The 27,931-nt window shown below is 37.3% G+C and overlaps 1 protein-coding gene across 2 annotated transcripts in view; it reads left to right on the top strand.

Moving 5' to 3' along the window:
• The first annotated feature begins 2,303 nt into the window (after positions 1-2,303).
• dip2cb (disco-interacting protein 2 homolog Cb) overlaps positions 2,304-27,931 on the top strand; it is a 39,849-nt gene continuing 14,221 nt past the window's right edge. For both annotated transcript variants that reach the window (XM_077222439.1, XM_077222437.1), the window contains exons 1-18: positions 2,304-2,664; positions 19,233-19,304; positions 19,386-19,490; positions 20,678-20,803; positions 20,887-21,066; positions 21,484-21,618; positions 22,210-22,347; positions 22,578-22,697; positions 23,109-23,306; positions 23,400-23,491; positions 24,263-24,373; positions 24,537-24,660; positions 24,773-24,882; positions 25,786-25,888; positions 26,069-26,133; positions 26,247-26,340; positions 26,555-26,674; positions 26,809-26,923. In XM_077222439.1, the coding sequence (XP_077078554.1) occupies positions 2,589-2,664; positions 19,233-19,304; positions 19,386-19,490; positions 20,678-20,803; positions 20,887-21,066; positions 21,484-21,618; positions 22,210-22,347; positions 22,578-22,697; positions 23,109-23,306; positions 23,400-23,491; positions 24,263-24,373; positions 24,537-24,660; positions 24,773-24,882; positions 25,786-25,888; positions 26,069-26,133; positions 26,247-26,340; positions 26,555-26,674; positions 26,809-26,923 (2,084 nt within the window). In that variant the 5' untranslated portion in view covers positions 2,304-2,588. The remainder of the gene's footprint in view (positions 2,665-19,232; positions 19,305-19,385; positions 19,491-20,677; positions 20,804-20,886; positions 21,067-21,483; positions 21,619-22,209; positions 22,348-22,577; positions 22,698-23,108; positions 23,307-23,399; positions 23,492-24,262; positions 24,374-24,536; positions 24,661-24,772; positions 24,883-25,785; positions 25,889-26,068; positions 26,134-26,246; positions 26,341-26,554; positions 26,675-26,808; positions 26,924-27,931) is intronic.

Genomic DNA, 27,931 nt, shown 5'->3' with positions numbered 1-27,931 from the left:
CTGTCTTACCAACTGCCTTCACAAAATAAATGTCTTGTTTTCCGCCAACTTCCTCAAACTTAATGGCAGTAAGACTGAAGTACTCCTTATTCGCACTAATTCTACTCTCTCTAGATCCTGCAGTTTTTCTTTATCCATTGACGGTTCTTCCGTTTCTTCTTCCCGCCAGGTTAGGAACTTGGGGTCAACTTCAACAGCACTTGAAGCTCACATTAATAGACAGGTAACGTCTATTGACGCCCTGGTGACGAGACGGGTGACTTCTAACCCGTACTTGAGACGTTAAACCGAGGTACTGACTCTCTGTGGTCATTAAAAATCCATTAAAAATGTCCTTAAAGAGTAGGGGTGTAACCCCAGCATCCTGGCCAAATTTCCCCCTTGGCCTCTGTCCATCATGGCCTCCTAATCATCCCCATGTCATGATTGGCTTCATCGCTGTCTCCTCTCTACCAATAAGCTGGTGTATGGTGGGCGTTCTGGCGCACTATGGCTGCCGTCACATCATCCAGGTGTATGCTGCACATTGGTGGTGGTTGAGGAGATTCCCCCTTCCATATGTGAAGTGCTTTGAGTACCCAGAAAAGCGCTATATAAATGTAGCAAATTATTATTATTATTAAAAACATAACCATGTCTTGCTATTTTCATCTCCGCAATATTGCTCGCCTTCATCCATTTCTCACTTTGTGTAGTTCCGCGATTATTGATCATTCGCTTTGCACCTCCCACATTGATTACTGTAATTCTCTTTTATCTGGTTTACCACACAAATCACTTCATAAACTCCAGCTGATTCAGAATTCTGCAGCTCATATCATAACCCGGACTCCATCTATTCAACATATTACCCCATCACTCCAACAGCTACATTGGGTTCCTTTCAAATTCCGGATTGAATTTAAGATTCTCCTCCTCACTTACAAATCTCTTTATAACCTCACTCCACCTTAACTTTCAGATCTCTTACAGCCCTACACCCTTTCTCGAACTCTCCGTTCCTCTTCATTGGGTCTCCTCCATACACCTTCTGCTCGCCTAACCACCATTGGCCATAGGGCCTTTAGTCGTGCTTCTCCTCGTCTTTGGAATTCTCTCCCAGTCAACATCTGTAATTCAGACTCGTTAGCTCAAATTACAGAGAAACTTAAAACTCATCTATTCAGAATTGCTATCTTCCATGATCACTTTGTCAATCAAATAGTAGCCTACTTTTTTATTGCTATTTTGTATTGACATTGTTATTTACTCTTATTTTCTGTTTAAATATTGTTATTGCTGCTACTTGTTGTATGGTAACCTTGAGTGGTTTGAAAGGCGCCTTAAATAAAATGCATTACTATTATTAATATTACTTGCTTACCACAGGTAATAAATATTTTAGATATTTTTCTTACACAAACGCATTGCTTTGCTTCAAAAGGCCTTTATCAACCCACCGGAGCTGTCTGGAGTACTTTTATGATAGAGAGAGAGAGAGAGAGAGAGTGTTTGTGTGCGCGCGCCCGTGTGTGTGTTTGTGTGCGCGAGCGTGCGTGTGTGTGTTATCCCTACACCGTGATCCCTGCTACTTTGACTGAGATCAGTGCAAACATGCCAGATATGTTCTGAGAAAGATGAGTGGCACGTTATGCAAAAATAGATGAAAAACAAATGAATCAGAATGTTCGATTTTTTTAATGCAATGTAAATCGCTTTGGATAATAGCCAAAATGCATAAATGTAAATAAAACATTTGAAACAAGCTATTAAGCAATCTAACTCCAGTTGTTCTTTCTTTGATTATCACTGATTTGATGTCATACTACCACGCACCAGCAGGAGGCATCATAACATCTCTAAATATTTTAAAAGTTCTTCATTTGTCTTGTAAAAACTAGTAAATTAATATATTATCAAACAAAACATATAATAAAATGAAACAACAATTATTAACTTAAAAACATTAACATATTAAAACATTTAGCATTACGTAAATAGATCGAGTAGGCATATTTCCTCTCTTTAGATAGGCTAGCCAAATAAAGTAAATATTTCAGTTTTGTAACTATAAAATGAAGTGAGGGAAAATCGGGCTGAATGGTGTTTTTTTCTCTTTCTTACACTATGCTGTCTCGTAAAATGGATGAGAATCGAAATTCAATGAGATGTGAATTACTTCAAAATAACTCCTATTGAGGTAGAACACCCAGGGCGTGTTTAATGGCACTGTAGGTCGTTATATCTTCACACGCCGCTTTCCGTTACTGTCGGTGCGCGCGCGCACTGTCGCTCTCTTCTGCGTTTGAATGAGCACCGAGGTCACGTGAGCGCGACGGCAGTAGCGGGCACAGTGGCACCGCACCGCAGTGGAAACACGGGCAGCTTCGCTGCTGCTGTGCACCACTTAGTACTATCCGGACTCAGAAGGAAGCCGAGCGTAACCGAAAAAAACGACCGGTGATGACGGGTCTCCAGTAACGCTTCTCTTCGCTGTCCATCCTCGCTCACACTCATGCGGTCTATTTTTGCACCGTGAAATACACGTTTGACACCGTGTGCTCGTGAGACACAGAGAGGCGCTGAGGCTCGGATGTGTTGGAGTCGCAATGGCAGACCGTGATTCGTTACCGCCGTTGGAGGTGCGCGCGCGGCTCGCGGAGCTCGAGCTGGAGCTATCAGAGGGTGAGTAGCTGCCAGTTTGCCCGGTCAGAGAGGGAGAAAGTGAACGACAGAAGGCGAGATGAACGGGTCAGCGAGCTCGATACATGTATCCGATTTAAGTGAGCGCGTGTTTACATTTGCAGAATCGGACAGAGCGGTTCCGGTGACCTTGGGTGAGCACAGAAATGCATATTATAAGACATTATATGACGTTTTTAATTCGTTGCTATTTGGGTGTATGAAGGAAGATGTGTCTTTTGGAATTTAAAGTCTCTCTCTCTCTCTCTCTCTCTCTCTCTCTCTCTCTCTCTCTCTCTCTCTCTCTCTCTCTCTCTCTCTCTCTCTATCAGGCTATTCTGTATGAGGTGCCCCGAGGGACATTATTCTATGAGGTGCCCCGAGGGACATTATTCAGAATTGCATGCACATACATGTACTTTTCCTCTCACATACACATATGAAACCAAATTCATTCACATACTATAGTGAAATGCTTTTACAAACACAACTGAAACGCTCTCATACATACAACTGAAATTATTACGCGCACACACACAACTGAAATGCTCACACACACACAACTGAAACGCTCACACACACACAACTGAAATGCTCTCATACATACAACTGAAAATATTACGCTCACACACACATCTGAAACACTCACACACACACAACTGAAATGCTCTCACATACACAACTGAAATGCTCACACACACACAACTGAAATGCTCTCACACACAACTGAAATGCTCACACACACAACTGACATGCTCTCACACACACAACTGAAATGCTCACACACACACAACTGACATGCTCTCACACACACAACTGAAATGCTCTCACACATACAACTGAAATGCTCACACACACAACTGAAATGCTCTCACACACACAACTGAAATGCTCACACACACACAACTGAAATGCTCACACACACACAACTGAAATGCTCTCACACACACAACTGAAATGCTCTCACACACAACTGAAATGCTCTCACACACAACTGAAATGCTCTCACACACACAACTGAAATGCTCTCACACACACAACTGAAATGCTCTCACACATACAACTGAAATGCTCACACACACAACTGAAATGCTCTCACACACACAACTGAAATGCTCTCACACACACAACTGACATGCTCTCACACACACAACTGAAATGCTCTCACACATACAACTGAAATGCTCACACACACAACTGAAATGCTCTCACACACACAACTGAAATGCTCTCACACACACAACTGAAATGCTCACACACAACTGAAATGCTCTCACACACACAACTGAAATGCTCACACACACACAACTGAAATGCTCTCACACACAACTGAAATGCTCTCACACACACAACTGAAATTGTTCCGCCCCAATGATAATGAAATAAGCAACAATCTTAAAATGTTTAAATTTATTGAAGTAACAAGTAGTATCAGTATAGTAACAAGTTGTATCTAAATACAAATTAACTATCTACATCAAATAACAGCAAGTTCAAAAATAAAGAAAATAAAAGTGCAGCTGTGTCAAAATTTGTATCAAGTTCAAAAATAGAAAATAAATAAAAGTGCCACTCGTCATAGCATCCCCTGGTTGGGGAATGTGGACTAACATAATATTGTAGGCTACTTAAAAACGTGAAATAAAAAAAAAAGTATATAGCCTATTACACATATTAAAATAGACATAACATTTGATATGGGATTAAAATGATGGGCAGTGTATAAGATATAAACTAATAATTAATTATTTTAATATTCCTTTGTTCCGATTAGAGCATGTGAGCGGAGAGAGAGAGCGCATTTCTGAATATTCCTCCGCTCGCTCATTCCGCTCAGGGTCGCGCGCGCAACCCAGAATGTTCTGCTGGCTAGAAAATATGTGGAATAAGGGCTGTCTCCGACTAAAGTTTTTTTCTAGTCGACTAGTAGCTGTTCATTTAAGCCGTTAGTGGACAAATCGCCCCATTATATTAATTTAATTACTTAAATAGGCTATACAGGATAATGAGCGTTACATTGCCGCACTCAAGCTCACGCATAAAGCTTGCCACAAAGAACCGGCAAAAGTAATGATTATGAATGTATAAAAAATAGCAAGGAGACATTTTATTGTTTATTAATAAACTGGTGTTTTCTGTGTTGCTGCAAAGATGAAGTTGACGATGCGGACTCGCCATCAACGAATAAAGAGCATATAAAGGAAAATTTCCTCGCGTTTGGTGCGCGCCACCTGTCACGTCTCTATTCCCCACCAGTGGGGCGCGCCACACACTTCGAGAACCGCTGGTGTAGCGCGATTGGCGGGCGAACGAACCATAGGAACGAACGGTCAACTTCGGTCGCTTGTATTGTGAAAGGCGCGCTTTTGTACTATGCCTTCTTTCAACAGCTTCTAGTTCTTCGTCTTGAGGTGCACTACTGCCACCAACTGGACTGGAGACTTTAACCACCTTCCGTTTCAACTGAAATGCATGCATACAACATACTGAAATGCATGCATACAACATACTGAAATGCTTGCATACAACATACTGAAATGCTTGCATACAACATACTGAAATGCTTTTCAGTTGTGTGAGTGAGAGCGTTTCAGTTGTGTTTGTAAAAGCATTTCACTTGTATGTGTGTGAGCATTTCACTATAGTATGTGAATGAATTTGGTTTCATATGTGTATGTGAGAGGAAAAGTACATGTATGTGCATGCAATTCTGAATAATGTCCCTAGGGGCACCTCATAATTCTGTTTCCATTCTCCATTCCAGTGAACTGTTCATAACACGGCCACCGCCTTTGTGAATATATAGGGCACGTTAATCGGTTATATGTGAAGCTGGTGTGTTTAAAGCATTGGGATATTATTCACCTGGCTCCTGTTTGTGTATTTTGCACGTAATGCGCTTGCTCGTGAAGTGCATCCCCCCCCCCCCCCCACACACACACACACACACGTATGATGTATACTTTAATTTAAGCTATCGAAGGAGTAAGTATTCAAAATTCATGATAGTCATAAAAACAACATTTTCATGGGGACAGTTTTTCTGACCACCATGAATTTTGATCAGCCTTGATTGACAAGGGTTTTCAAAATTAAAAATATAAGGATCCCCTTGTGAGGGAATCCTTCGTAAACAATTAAGTTTTTAAACTGAACCTATATTGAAAAGTATGAAGAGTTTTAAAGACAGAGCTTGTTTTCAAAATATTTACTTTTATTTTTCACTACATTAAAGCAAAATTATTGAAATATCATCTGTAAAAAAAAAAAAGATTGTATTAAGTTAACTGTATATGATTTTAAAACGATGTTAGAATTAGTGCATCAAGTCCACCTGGGATTACAGATTAATATTTATTTTATTTAGTTAATAGAAGTTAACTGATAAATAATCTATTGTCGTTATTTTTTTAAAGCATCCTCACTTTAAACAGCACTTTTACACAAGTGCCTAAAACTTTTCACAGTGCTATAGCTTTGCAGGTTTTTTTTTTCAATTGTTTTGGAGACGTTGCCACCGTTCTTCTGGATTTAGTCTGTCTTAGTTTTTTCTGTTTCTTCATGTCAGACAGACTCGACGATGGTGAGATCAGATCATACTGGCTGTTGTCAGACTCCTATTGCATATAAAAAATCTCACTGTATCATTATCAAAAATAATGTTTGGAAATGTAAACTGAAATGTAAACTTGACAGCAAATAAATATATATATATATATATATATATAACAACTGGTTTAATACCATTTTTGGGTGAAAATACTAACATGCCTAAGACTTTTGCACAATGTATGTATATATATATATATATATGTGTATATTATCCACATTATTCCTACGCCCCATGACGCTTTGGGCGAAATATGGGTGTAACTTTCGTTAAGCTGTAAACAATCAGAGAAAGACTAGCTCTGGACGCAATAATATATAATTTTTAAACTGTGTACAATGACATTACATTATTCTACTCACACTTCAACCATTGAACATTAAAAGGAAATTTAAAAGTGTAAAAACATCAACAAGGTACTTTCAACAGACCATGAAGAACCCCAAAAGTGTGAATCTTTCCACAGCCAAATCGGACAGTTAAATATCAATGTTGTAATATCTGAATTAGGCTATGTAACATATGTTGCCTTAATAAAAAAATAATTTACTTCAGCATTGCGTCATACTATTTCAAAGTGATATCAGTCATTTTGACAGATAATAAATTGAGAGAGATTCTTAGTGCATTCCAGTGAATTATTAATAGCATATATCGTGAATTAAATCAGGAGAACAGACCACAATTGTGCAGTATATGTTGACCTTTTTCATATTATTACAGCCATAATTCAAAACGCAGTAAGCTCATCAGGAATAAGGTGGATATAAACACAAACTTTTATATTAGATGCGATTAATCACGATTAATCGATTTGACAGCCCTAATTAGAATATTAGAGAAATATCTTCTATTGTAATTCAAATGTATTTGTATCTCACTTTGCATAATAAATATCATTCCAAAGCAGCTTTACAAAAAAGCTCATACAACAAGTGAGCAAAGTAAAAATGTAAAAACATTTTTTTTGACCACATGTACAGCAAGAAAGGCGAAATTAAAATTTTATATATTTTTCACAAAACTTTGTGAAAATGATTGCGTTTTGCCCAACGCTATCTCACGACCAATTCGTACGAATTTGTACGAGTGATTAAAAAGTGGCTAATTGGTATGAATTCGTACAACCTCACATTTGTACGAATTTGTATGATTTGTCTAAACCCACGTGATGGGTAGGTTTAGGGGCGGGGTCAGGGGTAGGTCATTCGTACAAATTCATACGAATTTGGCAACTCGTAAAATATGTACGATTTAGCAAAAATCGTACTAATTCGTATGAGTGAGGCCGTATGAATTCGTACGAATTAGCCATCTCGTGAAATTCGTACGAATTGCCGTGAGATTGGGCTGTTTTGCCTGCAATTTGACAAATATTCTACATAATATCTCAATAAATGTAAAGCTGTATAAAAAAGAAAAAACTGCCTATAATATAATTATACGAGAAATGGGAAAATAGTTAAAAACTAGTTTTAGATGAATGTAGCATGTTTAATGTAGCATGTCACACCATTGCTGTAATGAGTGGGGACTTAATCCCGTTCATTTTGGGAAGTGGTGCCGCATGGCCAGTTAGTGCAGAAGGGAGTCTGTGTTTTGTGGTTTATGTTTCATGTAGATTGCATCATTTCTCCTAACAGAGAGACCCAGAGAATGATGATTCCCCTTATTAGGCCACATCTGCTGCCGTCCCTGTGCGCATGAGACGGGGTTCTGTTATTTTGTGTACTTCAATCAGATATTAAATAATCCATCATTATGTTTATTCGAACACAAACAGTTCAGAATGTTCCCATTGACTCCTGACCCGGTCAGATGAAGTGGGCCAGGAAACGTAAGGGGGAGATGTTTCCCAAAATGCATTGTTTTGGAGCTTTTTATTGTATACTTAAGACAACAGTTTTTCATAGTGCATATATTCAGCGTTAAATATGTTTGAATAAATTAGCATGGGTGACGAGCATTCATAAGTTTGTTGTATATTATAATATCCTATTTGTGTGTATGGATGGGGGCATCTGTTGTCACTGTTCTGTTGCTTTGGCTTCTGGCCTAGTTTCCAAGCATGCTCTCATCTGATTGGCTTTCTTGCCACAGGCAATCGTTTCATTGGTTCACAGTCTCTCATGCTGTGTTCAGATTGGCTCTGCGGACAAAGGCTTATGGGGGCAGAAGAGTCATTCTGGAGGATTAGGGTCTGCATCTGATCAGAGTAACATTTACTTACACTAATGCACTCATGCAGAATATAATCTTGTATTTATGTGGTCTGATTTTGATAACTAACAAGTGTCTGTCGTAGTTTTATCAAACCGATATATGACTACTTTGTAAAGAGAAATGTTGCTTTTATGTTTCTGGATTATTTTGTTTCTAACAAAATAATCTGGTTCTGTATATTCTAGTCATATTCCTTTGGGGAGCAGCATTATTAGAATTATTGCAAACAGGACTGTGTGTAAATATGGGTGTGTGTTAGAATGACACTTTTTACTTGTGCGTACAGGTGTCAGTATGGTATATAGTATACATGAGGTTACTGGCACAATTATTATTGTTTGCATATGGAAGTCTGCAGGGCATCCTGGTGTTACGGCAAAACTCATTGTACAAGCACTAAAAATACATTTTTAGAGATGCACCGATTGCAATTTTCTTGGCTGTTTCATTTATTTTTTTAAGTGTGACCTGCCAATTCCGATTTTCTTTCTAAGAACTATAATTGGCATATACAAACAAAAATCTACTTTTCTTCAATGCTAAATTTTATTTTCATAAAAAAAACACAGGTAAAAAGTCAGTAATAAAGCAAGAACAAATAGACAAATTGCAAACAACAGCACAAATAAATGCAATAGGATAAAGAGAGAGCTATGAAATTAACATGGCTTTACATTTTTCAGATGGGTCTAACAGTAGGCTAGTATTCAGGTGTGATATACTACAGAAATTAAAGTAATCAAATGTAAAATAACACTGGATAGTCTTCATTGTAAAAAATAAATGCAGATTTATGCTTACAATTAAAGCTACAAAAGTTATTCAGTCAAGAGCAGAGTGATTTTGTTTGTCTTTTGTTCTTTTATTAACATGACAGACCGCAGAAGGAATATTAGACTTGTATTAGACTTGTTTATGCACGGATCCAATATATTGTTACACAACATGCGTTATCTTTCTCAACTAATTAACGTTCCAAATTACTGTGTTTAACAGAATACTTGTCAACATGGGGATTTTGACATCATTTTGTGTGTATTTTAACGTTTAAGCGCAGTAAGCCACTCATTTTGGTACTTGCGAGTCACAAGCAAGCTTGTGCGTGCCACTTATATAGATGTGGTGCGTGCGCTTTTGGTGTGAGCGTGAAACCTGAGGGAATTAGTAACATTATGCGCAATAAAAGCACCATTAACCGGAGCAAATGAGATGAGTGAGTGAGAGGACAGAGGAGGCGGCTCGGAATTGGAAAGACGTGAGAATGAGCGGCCTGTCACCGGTGCAGTCCGAGCATGTGGAAAATCAGCTGATTTCGTTCCTCGGCCGGTCGATCGGTGCATCTCTTGAAAGTTTACATTATAGACAGCATTTCAACACTTTAAATTCAAGTATATACAATACATCGGTTGTTGGTGATTAGTGTGTTTCGTTTTTAGGTCAGATGTTGTGGAGTTATTGTACATTAATGATAAATGCTCAACCTAGAATGAAAATTCTGTCAACTGTTTCTCGCCTCGTATGAAAACAAATGAAAATTTTAAATGTTTCTTTTCATACGCCCGTTCCTCACACAAAGCTATAGTATGGCTTCAGAGGATATAGTGCACAAGTAGACTAATATTGACTACTTTTATTAAGGATGCACCTATACAGAACTTTTGGCTGATACGATGAGCGATAAATCTTTTTTTATTTGAAAGCCGATAACTGGTATATTGGCCGATAAATTGAAATCCAAATTTTTAGAGAGCCTGATTACAAAAACAAACATCTCACCATTAAAAACCATGTCCCAAGCACACAATTATAATTTTCTCATTATCATTTTATGTAGCCTAGCCTATATGACAGACTTGCTCTGTGCATGTTGCACTTAACTGTATTTTCCTTTTCTTGAAGTGATTCCAATCATATTTAAAGCAATTCAAAACCATCATGGTGAACAGTGCGCATCTGAAGTGTCTCAGCTGAAGGAAATCCATTATTTATCGACTTTGATATACTGGCAACATTTTCTTATAGGGTCGATAACAATAACATCAAAAATGAACATGTATCATATACCGATATGGTAGCCGATTTACTGTGCATCCCTAACTTTTATTATGCTTTTAATAGTGCTTTTTTGTCATTTTTGGAGCTTGAAAGCCAGTCATTTTTATTATATGGAAAAGAGCAGCATGATCATTCTTCAAAGCCTTTTTGTTCCACAGAAGATAGTCGTACATGTTTGGAATGACATAGGGGTGAATAAATGATGAAAGAAATTTAATTTTTGGGTTAAGTTCATCTTTAAATGTGAAGTGTGTTTTTTTTAGATTTTTCATTCATTTGTTCTCAGTTGAATGTGCAGAAACCTTAAGTAAACCATTTGTGGGTTTACTTGCTGAAGAGTGTAAACTCTATGGTTCTATCAAAACATTACTCTCATTTGGCGGAGGACTACCTGTTTGACCGAACAATGAATGGTTGGGAAACCGGTTTGAAAGTAATTATTATTTTTCAATTACAGTTGGTCATTTTTAGGCTTGTGGGTTAGTTTCTGTGCTACCCATGTTGTACTAGTAAACATGACAGTTTGAACTTCTGGAAGGTCATCCTGCGCAGGTAGGTCATATTTTCAGAACGTTGTTAGAGGCCCAGAGATTATGCAGTTCACCTAGTTTAGACTGATTTTGCGTCACCCCAAGAGAAATCCTGTCATCATCGTTCCAGACCTGTATGACTTTCTTTGTAATAACAATGACTGAAAAATGGAGCTTTCAAGAAGGAGACAAAACCACTTAAAAGCATCACAAAAAGCATATTCCTAGTCTTCTGAAGCTGCATGGTACTAGTTTTACAGTAAATGATGAAGGACTTAAATTCAAGTAATTTACTGACATCTTACCTTCCAGTGGGCTGTTAACGGTTGTGACTGGAATTAATCATTGAGAAAATGAACTGTCATTGAACTTGACTACTTTGAGAAGCAAATCATGATTTAATCAAAATGAATAATTTGGCGTTATTTTGTGAAGGGGACAGATTAAGCTGTTATGTTATCGACAAAGTGAATATGCGGAAAAAAAAAATTACGAAATTTTCCGTCTCCAGACTGTTTCCATTCAATTGGCCTTTTACCGATAAGATTGTGTGCGTGATGACGTCACGAATGCCGAAAGCGATTTGTCGCATATGTTTTGGTGTATCGCAAAAAAAGTGCCCTTGAGCCGTTTCCATAGGCCTACATTTTTATTTTATCGCAAATTCTACCTTTTGAGGTTCCAGTCAGCACCCCCAACACCAAACAAACAAACCAAAAACAAACAAACAAAAAAAAAAATGGAGAGAGTATTACGGCAGTTAATTGAAATTTGCCAGCTTACTGTCATTTCAATTTCACAAATAATTGCAAGTGTCCGAAATATCAGAAGACGATGGCAGAATGAAGCAGTTGCTCATCTGATAGGGCTCGAAGTAACTACCCTTTAAATGCAACAAAGCCCAAGGGTCTGGGAGAGACCACACAATAAGGTGTTTTGGGAGGAAGTTGTGGAGACACTTTACAGAAAGTTTTTTTTTTTTTTTTTTTTCAACTTTTTGCCAGGCTCGATATTACACTACACAAAAAAACTGGTTGAGGATAAATTCTTTAAAATTGGGCAATTCCAGCGCTATGGACGTGACATTTGCAGTCAAAACTTGAAATATAAATTCTCAGAAAATGCATTTAATACTGAAACGTCTGTTTATATATCCATACTCCCTTAATAAAGGAGTCCAGACATTAGAAAAATATCAGTCTACACATGCGTTTTATATTTAATATGAGAGAAATACACATGAGACATGACACAAAAAATCTTTAACTTTTAGGTGGCAAAATATTTTTTTGTAATTATATGAATTATACTGCGCAAAACAAAAGTAGCCTAATACTAACCTGATGAAGAATGGTCAGCCTCCATAGAACATGAAATATTATTTTTATTTAATTTTTCGTGTTCGCATTTATGAGGAAAAAAACAATGTTACGGACGTGACAGTTCTCTGTTACGGACATGACCGCTCTGAAAGCGACTTTAAAACTTTCAAAGAGACCTCAAACAGAAAGCACAAAGCCTTTCTTTAAAGTGAATTTCGTTTTTTATTAATTGTATCTTAATTTTAATCAATATTTCATCAACCAATTGCAATAAATAAGAAGTAAATATAGTAGAAAAGAGATCATCAAGGCCCGTTCGGAAATGGGAAAGAAGGCATTTCTGTATTCTTCACCTTCAGCATGAAATACGCTACTTTGCAAAAGGACTTGAAACTCATTGAGTTAATCTCGCTAAATGCTTTTAAATCCAAAATGAAAGACTTAGAGGCAGATGCCTTAATGTAGGATAAATGCTCTTAGACTGTAAACATTATTTTAAATGCTTATATGAAATGTTAGCTTTAGTCTTCTGTGTTATTTGTCTGTACCTATGTGTTTGTACTACTGCTGACTCTCCTGGTTAAATAAAGGTTAAATAAAATATCACGGAGGCGCTGGCGCGTGAACTGGACTCTCGTCCCATAAATGAACCGAAACTCAGCGTATAATGTAGGCCTACTTGCACAGACCTGAGAAATATATAGAAAGCTTGAAATTTGCTACTTGTAAACAGAGCAATTAAAAACGAAAGAGTCCCAAAGTAAAGTCGGTTATTAAATAAACAAATAGCAAAACGAGTTGTGCGGTGTCCACCACTTTTCAAAGCAAAGTTACGCCACTGCCACCGACCACCGGTTTCGACACTAAAGCGGATTGCCATTGCCCTGTACAAGCTGGCAACCTGCGCCGAGTATAGAGTGATGGGCGAAACTTTCGGGGTTAGTAAAACAACCGGCCATGGTTTTTGTTGTGACGACTGCATCTTGCACGTGATGAAAATATCATGTGACACCACATTTATTTGCGTTAAAGCCCCTTTTCTCGACAAAAAGTGTTTCCAAACTAGTTTTTCGCGACAATTAAAGTATCGACATAGAATTTATGCGCTAAAGTTAAACGGAAAAGTATTGTGTCGACATTTGCAAAAAAATATCGGTAATTGGCATTTCCATCAGCTATATCGGTAAACATTTCGATGCGCTAAACCTTTTTTCGCAAAAAACCCTTGGATGGAAACCTGGCTATTGTTATTGCTCTCATCAATGTGCCAACAAAAGCAATAGTGGAGATTCAAGATTTTCAATGAAGAATAATAATGATTTCTCTCAGTTCCTCACACAAAACCACTTTATGGGTTTAAAAGACTTGCAATATAGTGCATGAGTTGTATGGATCACTTTTATTGTCATTTTCAAGCTTGTCAGCCCTAGTCCCATTCACCTTCATTATATTGAAAAAGAAGAGCCAGGATATTATTCTAAAAATGAATCTTTTCTGTTCCACAGAAGTAAAATACAGGTTTGGAACAACATGATGGTGAGTAAATAATGGCGAAATGATTCCTTTAAGACAAGATTCACTGTTTCCAGAACTCTCATTCACCTTGACTAAACTATCAGTAAGCCCTTCGCCCTTACCTTTCCTGCTCTCATAACCAACTGTCTACTTTTACCACAAACAAAGTCGTTCTGTGTTGCAGCCCAAGGCAGTTTGAAGCCTAAAACAAGATTTAGTAGCTCGACCTGTTGTAATGCTTTAATGTTTACCTGGTGGAGTGTTGTGTTGAAAATGTTTTTTGCTGCCTGATTCAGTAATTACACTATCTACTTTGGTAAGAAAGGCTTCGGGCATGAATTTGAATGTTTTAGTGTACTGTGCACAGACTCTGTGAATGTTGAGGTGCCGGCCAACAGGGTTTGTTGTACTGTAGTTTCTATGGCCTGTATAGCAGATGGACCGTTCATTGTGAAGCAGGTCTGTTTGGCTGAGAGAAGCTGCTTTTCATTCATCTTTAGAAGAGATGCGAGTCTCTTGTTTTTTTTCCTATTATATTGGCCAGGTCAGGGATTCACAATTTTTATTTTTTTGTCAGCCAAACTATAAAATATTTAGCTCATTTACAACACATTGATTATGTCAATGGTTCTGTGATGTCGGTTAATGGTCACGTCACATGCAGGTAAACAAATAAAGAGTTAAATTTTTTTTAGTAAGCGTTTTATTTTGAAATCATGTATTTATTTTAGTTTTACATTTTTATGAATTTAATCATTTTTAGAAACCCTGGTTGGGAAACGTTCTTGAACATTCAAGTCTACATTCACTAAGCTAATAAAAATATAGAAATGGAACAAATTAACATGTTTTACCGTTATTTCCAATGGACCAAAAAATATATTTTGTTGCATGTAAATGAGCTCTATGAGTGTACGTTTGTAATGTTTAGCCTCATAATGTTTATTAAGTGAACAACTAGATGCATAACCTTTAATACTTGATCATTTGTGTGTGTGTGTGTGTGTGTGTGTGTGTGTGTGTGTGTGTGTGTGTGTGTGTGTGTGTGTGTGGTTGTGTGTGTGTGTGTGTGTGTGTGTGTGTGTGTGTGTGTGTGTGTGTGTGTGTGTGTGTGTGTGTGTGTGTGTGTGTGTGTGTGTGTGTGTGTTTATTGGGGGGTTGTCATGGGAAGTTACTCTTTCCACAACTGCAGCTGTCCAAAAGCCTGTCATGATGCTATTTTTATTCTCTCTCTCTCTCTCTCTCTCTCTCTCTCTCTCTCTCTCTCTCTCTCTCTCTCTCTCTCTCTCTCTATCACACACATTTATATATACACATGTACAGCTTACTGCCTCAAAGAGATCAGCCATTTCTCTTTGATTATTACAATTATTAATGGGAGTTTTATAAAAGTTCATGTAATCATTAATGTTGTTGTTTAAGAAGGAATTTTATACTCTGTCTTTCTAAAGGATTCTGTTCTCCCCTAATTTCCATGCTTTTGCATTCATTTAGAGCTTCAGGCAATCTCAGAGCAGTGTGTGTGTGTACGTGACCTACATGCAGTTTTATCATTCTGTTTATGATGGTGTTGGCATTAGTTTGGGTGGTTAAGCTCTCACCTGCTAGTCTTACATCTTTAAACATGAAACCTGCAGAAGCAGAACATCAGCCAGATACCGAAGTTCATCTTCTGTACGACAGAAATATCATGCAATTTCATGAATTAAGGAATTCCTAAAATGGATGGATTTGGGGTTCATTCAGGTTTTAAATAATTAAAATATAAATAAATGTAATAGTTTTTATCACAATGATATTATTGAGGATAGTCTACTTAAGGGTCGTCATGCATCATTTCACATGATTATGGATATTTTTTTAGAGCTGAAACAAGTGATTATGGCAAATCATCATTTCAAGTTACACTCAGATTAATCATTTTGTTAAACAACCCAGACACAATGTCCAGAGTTTCCCTGAACCTACAAAAGGTAGCAATCTGTACACTATTAATAATCAAAAATCAATAATCCGAGGAGTTGAAGGTCAGATGATTGTCACACCTTCAGTTAAAGTATATATGACTATAAATTACTATAAAACTGATTTTATCATGCCACATTCTTGATCACTGCTGCAAGCAGAACTTACGGGACACAGCAGTTCAGAAACTTTGACTGTATAACAGATTTTACAAGCTGAGGTCCTCCTACTGCTGGGTAGGACCCTCTCTCTTTCCAAACAACCCAGATGTTGAATATAAACTTGATTTAGCAAGATGCTGGCAGCATTATTTGGGGCCAAATTAAAATCAAGTCAAGTGTGATGTCTGTGCATGCTCTAGCTCTTAGTGTTCATGGGAGTTCTGGAGAGTAGTGATATCTGATTTGTAAATTAATAGTTTTATTTGAGTCTATAGAGCTTTAGAAGCTCAGATTTGCCAAGATTATAAAGTCTTAATTTTTTTTTCTAAAGAAGTCTCTTATGCTCACCATAGCTGCATTTATTTGACTGAAAATACAGTAAAAAAGTTTTTTTTATGAGTATAAGTTAAAAGGTTTTTGAAATCTAAATCTTTGGTAACATTATACATGTCCTTACTGTCACATTTGATAAATTGAATGCAGAAACCATAGGCGCTGATGATATACCAATTGGTTAGAATGCCAATTGATTATTGACCATTTATATAATAATTTATCTAGACATTTGATTTATATTTAGCTGTTTACTCTTATTGTACTCATTCATTCGGATACAAATGCCGCTCAGGGTCTTGCATTGGCCATACTTGTATCCAGATCCACAAACTTCCAAGTCTTGGTCACTAGACAGAGGTAATTGACTATAGATGGTCACTCATATTCTGTCCCCATAGATCAGTATACACTTGAATAAAGCAACACTATCTCTAGTCAGAGGTCACTAGCACTACTACAGATATAATCCAACAAATATTACTCTCTCTAAATGTAGCCTTGGTTTGGTCATGCATGGTTTCCCATGTAAACTTAGCTAGAGTAACATTACAAATAAACAGACATTCTGTTGTCCTGAATGGAAATTCCCTAGTTTTTATCCTTTACAGTTTAAGTACACTTGAACCAGTGCCAAGTGTTAGTCGGATCTCTGAAATCGCAGTTGTTGTGCCCTATGCTCCACTCAAGTATGGACTTTAGTCCGTTACTAACCTGACACAGATTTGTGAACATAATCTACTAAAGTTAATCATTTCAGAGTAAATCCGAATAAATTCAAATGTAATCATTTATTATTAGTCAAGTAAATGTATCATACCAATACATAATCATTTCAAAGATAATCAATACAAAACATAAAATGCTCAGAAATAAAGAGTAAAAGATACAATCCTGAAAACTTTTGCAGCATTTCTTTAAATACCCAGCCCAAGACAAACATCCTCCATATGGGGATGAGCTAAAAATGGAAATACTTTTAAACACTAGCCTATGTCAGCCATTTTCTCTTTATTTTTCCTCAAAGAGTTTAGACAAATCTTTATTTGCCCAGTTTTAGTGATTCCAAAGGCTCATCTTGCATGGACTTTTTACTGCTGTAATCTTTGACATGTGGTGCATTTCAGAAGACCATTTTTGCGCAACAGTGTTTTAAAGAGAGCTGTACTGTAAGCTGCTTTGAGCTCTGTTTAAAAAGGTGTTTTCTCTCACAGATCTGGCTAAATTCACACAGCATTCTCTCTGAGCCCAAGCATGTAAATCCCACGAGGTCAACTGTTTCTGAGAAACCTTGCATCAACAATCCTCCCACAATCATTTGCTCAGATCACATGCCATTATGTGGCAATTCTAATTATCCGATAACCCGGAAGTAACTAAAGCGTTGCAGTGATATATGCATGGTTTCTAAATGGAATTAAAAGCCACATGTTTGGTTTGCTTTGACAAGCAGCCGTATCTAATAGAGTGGCCACGGAGCTTGTGTTCAGTTGTGCGTATGTATGCGCAAGCACTCATTAGGCTGCTTATGTTATCTTGGATTTGATTTATTTATGCGTGTGTGCGTTTGCTCAGGTATATTATGTAAAGCTCAGTGCAGATCGACCTAATAACCCAGTTTATGGTGTGACATTTTCTGGTTTTCCCCTCCAGGTCTGTGTACAACCAAACCTTCTCATTATATTAAATGCAGAAATGTATTTAAAGTTCAGATTTTCTCTCTCACTCTCCCTCTCATGTTCATAATAGAGGAGGAATCTCATGAGAACAGGGCCTCCATGCCTTCATTTCCTGCAGGTCTCTGGGGGGGGCTACCACACCTAGGTTGCCATGGATATCATTTGTAATATTATTTTGGGATTCAGGCATGCAGCATGTTTACACTTGTGTTTGTTTACTTGTATCCATCAGCCACACTAACTCCGTCAACACAGAGTCATTCGGGAAAAGACTCTAATAATAACTCTTTCAAATATTCATTTGAAAAGCATTTCGCGTCTGTCAATATCTCTGTGTTCCACTATGTATTCTGTGTTGATTTTCTGAGATTACATTATAATGTAATGTTATACTGCTGCATTGCACACAGAGGTCTATAGGGGTATTTAGTTACACTTAATGACTTGCCTTTTCAATAATCGTATTACTATCCGACTTTTCATTTACACTTGGTCACATAAATGCCTCTTTTAAGGTTGCATGTTTTTTTTAGAGAAAAAAGCAAATATTTGTTGTGATTTAAAATACAATAAAGACTATATAATAATAATAAAAGTGCTATAATATATTTTTTAGATTTGTACTATTACTAAATAAAAAAGTTAACAAAAACATTAATTTAGATATTTCACATAAATTTAGTATTTAAGATAAATTCTATAATTATAATATTAATTGTATTTTACAGTACAACTGTAAAATTGCTATATTTATATTTATGGCTATCTTAATTTCTTCATGTTCAAACTTTAAACCATCAAGCCGTGGCTTATAATCACACTATGCCATATTGTAGTTCTATTTCGATGAATCATGAATCCCTCTTCAATATTCCTCTGGTATTTGGAAATATGACAGAATTCACTTCTGTGATGACACTAATTAGTGCAATACAGTGAAATTTTCTGTTGAACGGCCTCTCAAGCCCATTTGTTAGCTGTTAGATGTTCGCTGATGCTCCATCCATGTTGTGTCTAAAACCAACTTCTGAAGTGATTGATTGGATATCCATCTTAAATTCATCTTGGAGGGCATTTCTATCTGCCTTTTAGGTCCATGAGGAAATGAAGTGCCTGATGAAAAGCTTATATGATGGCAATTTAGTTTGGTTAATGGTTACCTTTTCTTTTTTTTTCAGGTGACATCACACAAAAGGGCTACGAGAAGAAAAGATCCAAACTTTTACAAGCTTACCTACCTCAAACGCCAGGTAACACGCATACCTTACTTTACACAGCAGCCTAGTGTTTATTGTGTTTTGGCTATATTTGTCCCTCTGTGTTTACTGTAGGGGCAGAACGCCGCATCCCTGTCACACCATCTTCATCGTCTTCCTCATCCTCCCGTTACCAGCGGCGACAGTCCACTGGCTCAAGGGATGAACGTTACCGCTCAGGTGAGCTAGAAGACAGATTTATACACACACACAATCTATTTTTCAGGAGACATAATACTAACTCTTGAGACAAAATTGCCACCAAAATTAATAAAAATGTCCTAAATGAGTTATTGTTTTTTATGTTAATAACATACAATATTGTTAAGCAATATCACACGAGCAAGAGATTGTTTTTTTCTGAATAGAAGCGCAATTGAAAATGATATTGATTTTAAACGACTGTTCGATAAACAAGAGGTTATTTTTAAGTGAATTACGTTTTAGACACAATGCTGTCAATATTGTCATTCATCAATGGATGAATCCACATTTTTGAACAAATTGGTCTAATGAAAGATTCAGTTATTCTCTCATAAAGACAGTGACTTGCTCTGTTCCTGAATGAACCAGTTGTTTTTAACAAATACCAGCGGTTTTATTTTTATTTTTAAAAGTTAATTTCAAATTTTTCCATAATTTCTATATTAAAAATGTATATTTAAATGATTAATCTCATAACAATTTATGCAGTTTACATTTGCATATGCAGTTGTAATGGCAATTTCCTAATTGTAATCAAATTCAATCAGAATCATATTTAATTTATTGATTAAATGTAAGCATTTGACATAAAAGGGGATGCGTACATTCAATGAGGTTTGAAAAATATTGACGTTTATAAAGGTATAAATTACCCTGAAAGTCAATTTAAGGGAACAAATATTGCCCCTTAATGGAAACATTAATTTCTGTTACTGAAGTACGTGTATTTTATTTGTATTATATAAACTGTATGTTAATAAAACACTGTTTGTTTTATATATATTAAAACAAAACTATGTACACAATAAAAATCTAAATTGAAATTACGAAAAATAAATATGAATGAATATCTTTCAAGAGTATCTTTTTTTTTTCATCTTTTGTAATAAATACATTTAAGAAGGTTGTCATGTATCTTCAGCATTGCAGAACATGTGGTTGGGTTTAGATGTAATCTGTGCCAGTGGTATTATTTCCTATATGGATAAACCACTGAATAAATAATCTCCCTAAATAAATCTCAGAACAGGCTAGAAAAAGAGCAACTCTACTGAACTTTATTCTACAAACACATACATAAACATAAGAAGCTTTTCAGGATGATGCACTGTAAATGTAAGTATAAAATCTTTTCTTTCTCTCTCTCTCTCTCTCTCTCTCAGATGTTCACTCGGAAGCTGTTCAGGCTGCACTGGAGCGGCACAGTGAAAGAAAGATGGCTGTGCTGTTGCCATCCAAGCGGCGGTCGCTCATCGGTCAAACCTCAATGGACACATACACACCTCCAGGTGTGTGGATGTGCATGTGTGTGTGAGAGCCGGTGAGTAAGTGTGTGTGTGTGAGACTGTTCTCTCTCTGTGTGTCTCTCCAGACTCGTCCTCTGGCTCTGACGCTGAGGGGTCTCTGGGGAGGGCAGGGGGTGTCAGCGTGGACTCCTGGATCAGCAGAGCTCTCCATGGCTCACCTTCAACATCATCGTCATCGTCGTCGCACAGCAACAGCTCTGCCAATGCAGCCCGACTCGCAGAGACCAACATGCACTCATACGGCCGTAAGAATGCATGCATATTTACTCACATGGCAGCAAATAAACACAGATCCTGAGAATCTGTCATGTGATAAATTGTCAACCAACTCCAATTTTGCTTTCACCAATATCTGGCACTGATTGAATATTGTTGCAAGCATATAGACAGGAAAAATAAGCCAATCAGCTCCTCATGCTCAACTCAATTCATATAAAATAAATAAATAATTTTGTTGCATCTGACCTGGGTCTCTTTTAAACTTCATTCCCTTATCAAGATCATCTCACTTCAGCCAGTTGGCTTCTCATGCTCAACTACGTTCAGCCAATCAAATCCTTGCGCTCAACTCAATTTAGCCAATCTGTTCAATTTGCCCAACCAATTTCAGCCAATAAACTATAGATTAGCCTTCTGTTCTCTCCTTCAATTTCTCCCCTCAGTTGGCCCAATGTCTCATCTGTCTCTGAAAAGGCGGGGCTTAAGAGAAATGGGTGTTTCTGCTGAGAATGGAATAGTTGGCAGGCACTCCAATGACTACCAATCAGATCGTCCATGGTCGTCTCTGGATTCTGAGGGTCAGTATTTCATGGTTCTTTTTGGCCTAAGACTTGTCTGACATATAAGGGATAGTTCGCACAAAAATGAAATGCTGACATTATTTATTTACTCATGTTGTTTAAAAACTGTATGACTTACATTCTTATGTGGACTACAAAATATTTTGAGAAATGTCTCAAGGCAGTTGGCTCCAATGTTGTTTAGTTACCAACGTTTTTTAAGAATATCTTCATTTACGTTCTACAGAAGAATAAAGTCATACAGATTTGGAACAACATGAGGGTAAGTAAATGATGACAGCTTTTTCATTTTTGTGTGAACTATCCCTTTAAGATGACAGCACACAAAGGTTCAATTTGGTGTGTGTGCATTAACATTTGGGCCCACTTGTGTATTTTATCAACATATTATATATCAATGTCAATAAAGGCCTTTGATTCTAGTTAAAAGCTTTTCCTCCACAGCACTGTTTGATATGTATACACTTTTGTTTTATATGCATGCACTTTTGTTTCTCACTGATAATAGACGATCACATTTATTGGGGTAAATGTTTTGTTATGCTGTATTTTACAATACTGATGAGTTAACCTGTTTGTGTACTGCAGACAGTCTGTCGGCCCCTCCTGACATCACCAACTACGTGCCAGACCCCGCCCCCATTTTCTTTCAACGCCCACAGGTCGCCATGATAACCAGGCCCCCGCCCAAATATGGCAATGCTGAGCTGATGGAGACAGGGGATGGTGAGTGTTTGTGTGTGTGTGTCCAGAGGTCTGTTTTATAAATGTGGATTTATTCTGAACTGATCAAGATTGGTATCTTTTTGTTGTATTGGTAAACTTTATTCTGTGTGCATGGAATTAAATGAGTTTAAAATTACAAAAAAATACTATTTAATCAAAATGTGTTTTCTCATTCTCACCATTGTGAGAATTTGTATTTGTAGTGTAATTGCAAATATGCGTAAATGTAGGTGTGCCTGTCAGTAGCCGTGTGTCGGCAAAGATCCAGCAGCTAGTTAATACACTGAAGCGACCCAGGCGAAGACCCCTGAGAGAATTCTTTGTGGAGGACTTTGAAGAACTTCTTGAAGGTTAAAATGTTTCCACTATCTTTGTGCCTAATTGTTTGATTTCAAAAATGAATATAACTGTAAACGTAAATGATTCATATTATAAATATATATGTTTAAATACCCACCCTGCACCAGTTCACAGAAACACTTCCATAGTTGCTATAGGTCAAAGGTCTTGAAATTCATTAGTCTCAGATTAAACTCTCCACACCCTGCACAGAACAAGTTAATTTGATCTAGCTATTTTTGCTGAGATCCAGGTGAAGTGCTTAAAGGGATAGTTCACAGAGAAATTAAAATCCTGTCATCATTTACTCACCCTTGTGTTGTCTTGATGTCATAATTTTATGGAAGACATTGGTTATAAACATTGGTCTCATCAACATGCAAATGCTTTGCTAACCTTATCTGAACATTTGCCCTGTGCAGTGCAGCAGCCTGATCCCTCTCTACCACGCCCAGAGGGGGCGGAGTCAATGCCCATACAAGGAGAAGATCTCGCCGGACTCAAGAACTGCCCCTCCTCCCTGGAAGCGGCCCTTCTGCGCTGGGGAGCCATTGCACCCAAAGCCCCCTGTTTGACCACTACACACACCAATGCCAAACAACCATATACGCTTACATATGGTACACGCACATATGTATTCATAGGCATTCATTTGGTTTAATTCTGTTTCATTGTGGATGCACGTTTATATCTCTTTGTTTATATGGTTGTAGGTAAGCTCTGGTCCAGGAGTTTGAAGTTGGCCTATAACCTGCTTCACAAACTGGGAACCAAACAAGAACCAATCATCCATACTGGAGACAGGGTAAGTGAGTGGTTAGTTTGTGTTCATGCTTTGTCTTATACACTCATCGGCCACTTTATTATGTATACCTTGGTAGTACTGGGCTCCATTTTGTCTTCATAACTGCCTTAATTCTTTGTGGCACTGATTCAACAAGGTGCTGGTAAAAATCCTCAGAGATTTTGGTCCATATTGACATGATAGCATCACACAGTTGCAGCAGATTTGTCGGCTGCACGTCCATGATGCAAATCTCACCACATCCCAAACATGCTCTATTGGATTGAAAAGTGACAGTAAAGACATTTTAAAAAGTTATAAATTATATCTATCAAGTAAATGCTGTTCTTTTGAATTTTCTATTCATTAAAGGATCCTGAAAAAAGTATCACACTAATTTTTTCCACAAAAATATTAAGCATTACAACTTTTTTCAAAATCATCATGTTGGAATGATTTCTGAAGGATCGTGTGACACTTAAGACTGGAGTAATGATGCTGAAAATTCGGCTTTGCCATCACAGGAAAAAATGACATTTTAAAAAATATATAAAAAATAAAAAAGTTATTTTATTTGCTTCTGTCATATAAATGCTGCCTTGGTGAGCATAAGAGACTTCAAGTTTTTAATGTTCAGAAACATTTAAAAAATCTTACCGACCCCAAACTTTTGAACCGTAGTGTATAATTTCAACATGTAACATTTTAAAGATAGTAATAAGATATAGACATTAATACAAACATATATTCAAGAACTGGTGAGGAATGAAGACTGTGTATGTGTTACTGTAGGTAGCTTTGGTTTACCCCAATAATGACCCAGCAGCATTCATGGTGGCGTTTTATGGCTGTCTCTTGGCTGAAGTTGTTCCTGTCCCAATTGAAGTACCACTTACAAAGAAGGTAATTTCTAGCTCAAAAAAATGTCCAACGTACATGTCTACCTCTGTATGTCCTAATACATCAGGTTAGGCAGGACTGCACATATTCAGAAGATTTAATAATGAGTCATAATTAACCAAAATAACTTGCCTGGGGTGTGTCCTCCTGCTCTCTCCCCTCAAAGGATGCTGGTAGTCAACAAATTGGTTTTCTGTTGGGTAGCTGTGGGGTTGCCATGGCGTTGACCAGCGATGCATGTCATAAAGGTCTTCCCAAGAGTGCTAGTGGTGATGTCATGCAGTTCAAAGGTCAGAGACCTCATAATATTTGTTAGAACCTCCTGCACACAATTCTTCATAGAAGAACATTATGTATTATAGATATATGTGTGTTTTTATCTGTGTGTGTGTGTGTTTTCAGGCTGGCCAAAGTTGCTCTGGGTGCTGACTGACACCAAACATTTATCTAAACCCCCACGAGAGTGGTTTCCTCTCATAAAAGACGCTAACAATGACACAGCGTACATAGAGGTAACACACCATGGGATTGTGTGTCTAATTCATTTTGATTTAATATCATATTTTATTGAATTTTCTATTCATCAAAGAATCCTGAAAAAAAAATGTTCACAAAAATATTCTGTAGCACAACTTTGATAATAAGAAATGTTACTTGAGCACCAAATCAGCATATTTGAATGATTTCTGAAGGATCATGTGACACTGCTGCATTTACATAGAGCATAATAATCCGATTGTAATCAGACTACTATCATAGTTGGAATAAAAAAAGTAATATCTAACCACGTAAATCGGAATGAATTGGCCAAATTCGATTAAAATTTTATTCGGATTGTAAGGGGTGGTTTAAAACGTTTCTAATCTGATCGAGAGGGCATGTAAACTTGATCGGATTGAAAACCATAACTAGAAAGTACTGCACTTGTGCAATGACGTAGAAATGGCGTAATGACGTATAACGCCAGGAACAAGCTGTTGTTGTTGTTGAATGAAGTGTAGTAAATGAGTGTCGTTTCATTCTAAAAATTCCACTCATCGTCTCATCACTATTCCTTGTTTTGGACTCTCATCCACAGACGCCTTGTTTTGGAATGGGTGTTTTTACCGCATTTTACTTATTAATATAAGTAGCACGGCTCAACGGTTCATGTGCTCGTCGTCTTCTAATTTGGACCCGAAATAGATAAATATCAAGTCTGTTCTTTAAAACAAAGAAAAAAGCAATTTAGAAGAAAAATAAACAGCGGGAAACTGTACATACGTGCAGTGTGCGCATGTCAAAAAAAAAAAATCAGATTTGAAGCTTGTGACATAAACACACACATGATTTGCCGTGATTTGTAGTTCATTGGCAATACAATGGTCTCATTGCATTAATAATGAGAGCGGCCGTGTTTTGTGGTTGATTGACAGTATAAAACCTGTAAGGATGGGAGTGTGTTGGGAATAACTGTGACAAGGATGGCAATGCTCAAACACTGCCAAACACTTATGCATACCTGCGGATACAGCGAGGGTAAGATACACACAGCTACATGTACAAAACACAATTACACTCACTTAAAAGCAAACAAATATCACACAATTCTAATTCTTAAAGGGATATCAGCAGAAATATTTCATCATTTACTCAGCCTCAGGTTGTTCCAAACCTGTATGAGTTTATTTCTAAGTGGTCTGTGTTGGTGTGTTTCAGCTGAGACTGTGGTGAATGTGTTGGACTTTAAGAAAGGCATCGGCCTTTGGCACAGTGTTCAAACGGTAATATCAGTGACTCTGGTTATTGCATGTTGTCATTTATCAGATAAATTTTGTAGCCTACACTTGATTTTTTTTCTGAAAAAGTGATTTCTCTACTTTTTCTCTCTCTGTAGAGTGTGTTGAATATGTTACATGTGGTCAGTGTTCCATATGCACTTATGAAAGTGAATCCTCTGTCCTGGATCCAGAAAGTCTGTCAGTACAAAGGTACACGCACACGCGCACACACATAGTACACATTCATCAGGTGTGCTGACTTTTGGTCTCTGCTTTTTGGAGAGTTTTCCCATCTCCTAGGCCTACATGTTTAAAGATCATGTACAGTATCAAAAGCGAGGTCTGCTATATAACACAAATGCACACATAGTGTCACACATAATCATTCTTAATCAATAATTAGTTTCCTTCCATGTGTGTGCAGCTAAGGTGGCATGTGTAAAGAGTAGAGATCTACACTGGGCTCTAATGTCCTACAAAGAGCAGACTGACACCAACATGAGCTCACTGAGAATGCTGCTGATCGCTGATGGATCAAACCCCTGTGAGTGCGTTAACAATGAATCAAACCCCCTTGAGTGTGTGTTAGTGTTGAATCAGAGCCTGTGAGTGTGTTACTTTGTGAATCAAGCCTTTACGTTAAGTGTATACAGTAATTCTCTGTCTTTCTTTTCCCAGGGTCCATATCCTCCTGTGATGCATTCCTAAACGTGTTCCAGAACATGGGCTTGAGGTCAGAGGTCATTTGCCCATGTGCTGGCTCTCCTGAGGCCCTTACTGTAGCTCTGAGGAGGTATAAATATACTCACACTCTCTTTGTCCTGGAGGCACACATGTGCAAACGTCATTCTTGTGCTCAGGAATCTGTTTTCAGTTTAAACGCATTAAAATGGGAGGTTCTGTCTTTTGTGGTCACTCATTACAAACAACATAACCAGGCCTACGCACATTCATGCAGACAGACACATATAACTATTAAGAAATGCATCTGACTCCGATTTTTAAGTATTTGAGTGAAGTGAAAGCTGCTTGGTTCTTAATAAAACATTTAATTGTGTTTGTGTGTGGTCTAAGTTTAAATACTGTTATCTTACAGGCAGACGGATATAACTCTCGCATAGCCAGACTTTTCAATATCGCCATAAAGTCTGGTTCACATTGCCAAGAATTGCCTGAATAAACAAAAAAGGTCTGCCTGACCGACGTGTAAAGTTATCAGCCACTTTTATGTGTGCCATTTAGAGGCTGGTAAACCTGAAATCGGATACTACCCAATGTGCAAAATGGAATATACAAAATGTGATCCCAGATATCTTAAATCTCTCTAACAAAACTGTTGAATGTCCCTTGAAGCATTTATTAAGGCCTGTTTTCGCACCAAGAAAAATTACTATAACAATAACTATATTAGTGTCCACACCGACACACAATATCGTTCTGTTTACTCTAAGTTACTAGTTATGTCGTCGCTCCAGTTATGTAATTTGCCACTTTAAATGATCAAAGCTCTTTAAAGCATTATGGATTATTTGTCATTTGTTTTTATTGTTCATTAACTGGGGGGGAAAAACGCTCTGAAAGTGATTCTAAGGATATCGTTCTTTGTGTCATCAACGGTTGTGTGTTATAGTTGTGGTGTGGACTCTGCTATTCTTTTTTAGAACTATATCTTTATTGTTACGTTATTGTTCTTGGTCTGACTGTGTACGGCCCTTTATAGTGATGTGTAAATTTGTCGGTTGTAAAGACCTGCACACCCTGACTGTGCCATGATGCATCTTGGTTTATTTAAAGGGGCATT

This window comes from Siphateles boraxobius, unplaced genomic scaffold, assembly GCF_051911475.1.
Source record: "Siphateles boraxobius isolate OS27281-9 unplaced genomic scaffold, OSU_SipBor_1 86, whole genome shotgun sequence".
NCBI lineage: Eukaryota > Metazoa > Chordata > Actinopteri > Cypriniformes > Leuciscidae > Siphateles > Siphateles boraxobius.
Note: the sequence above shows the minus strand (reverse complement) of the source record. Positions and strands in the feature narration are given on the sequence as shown.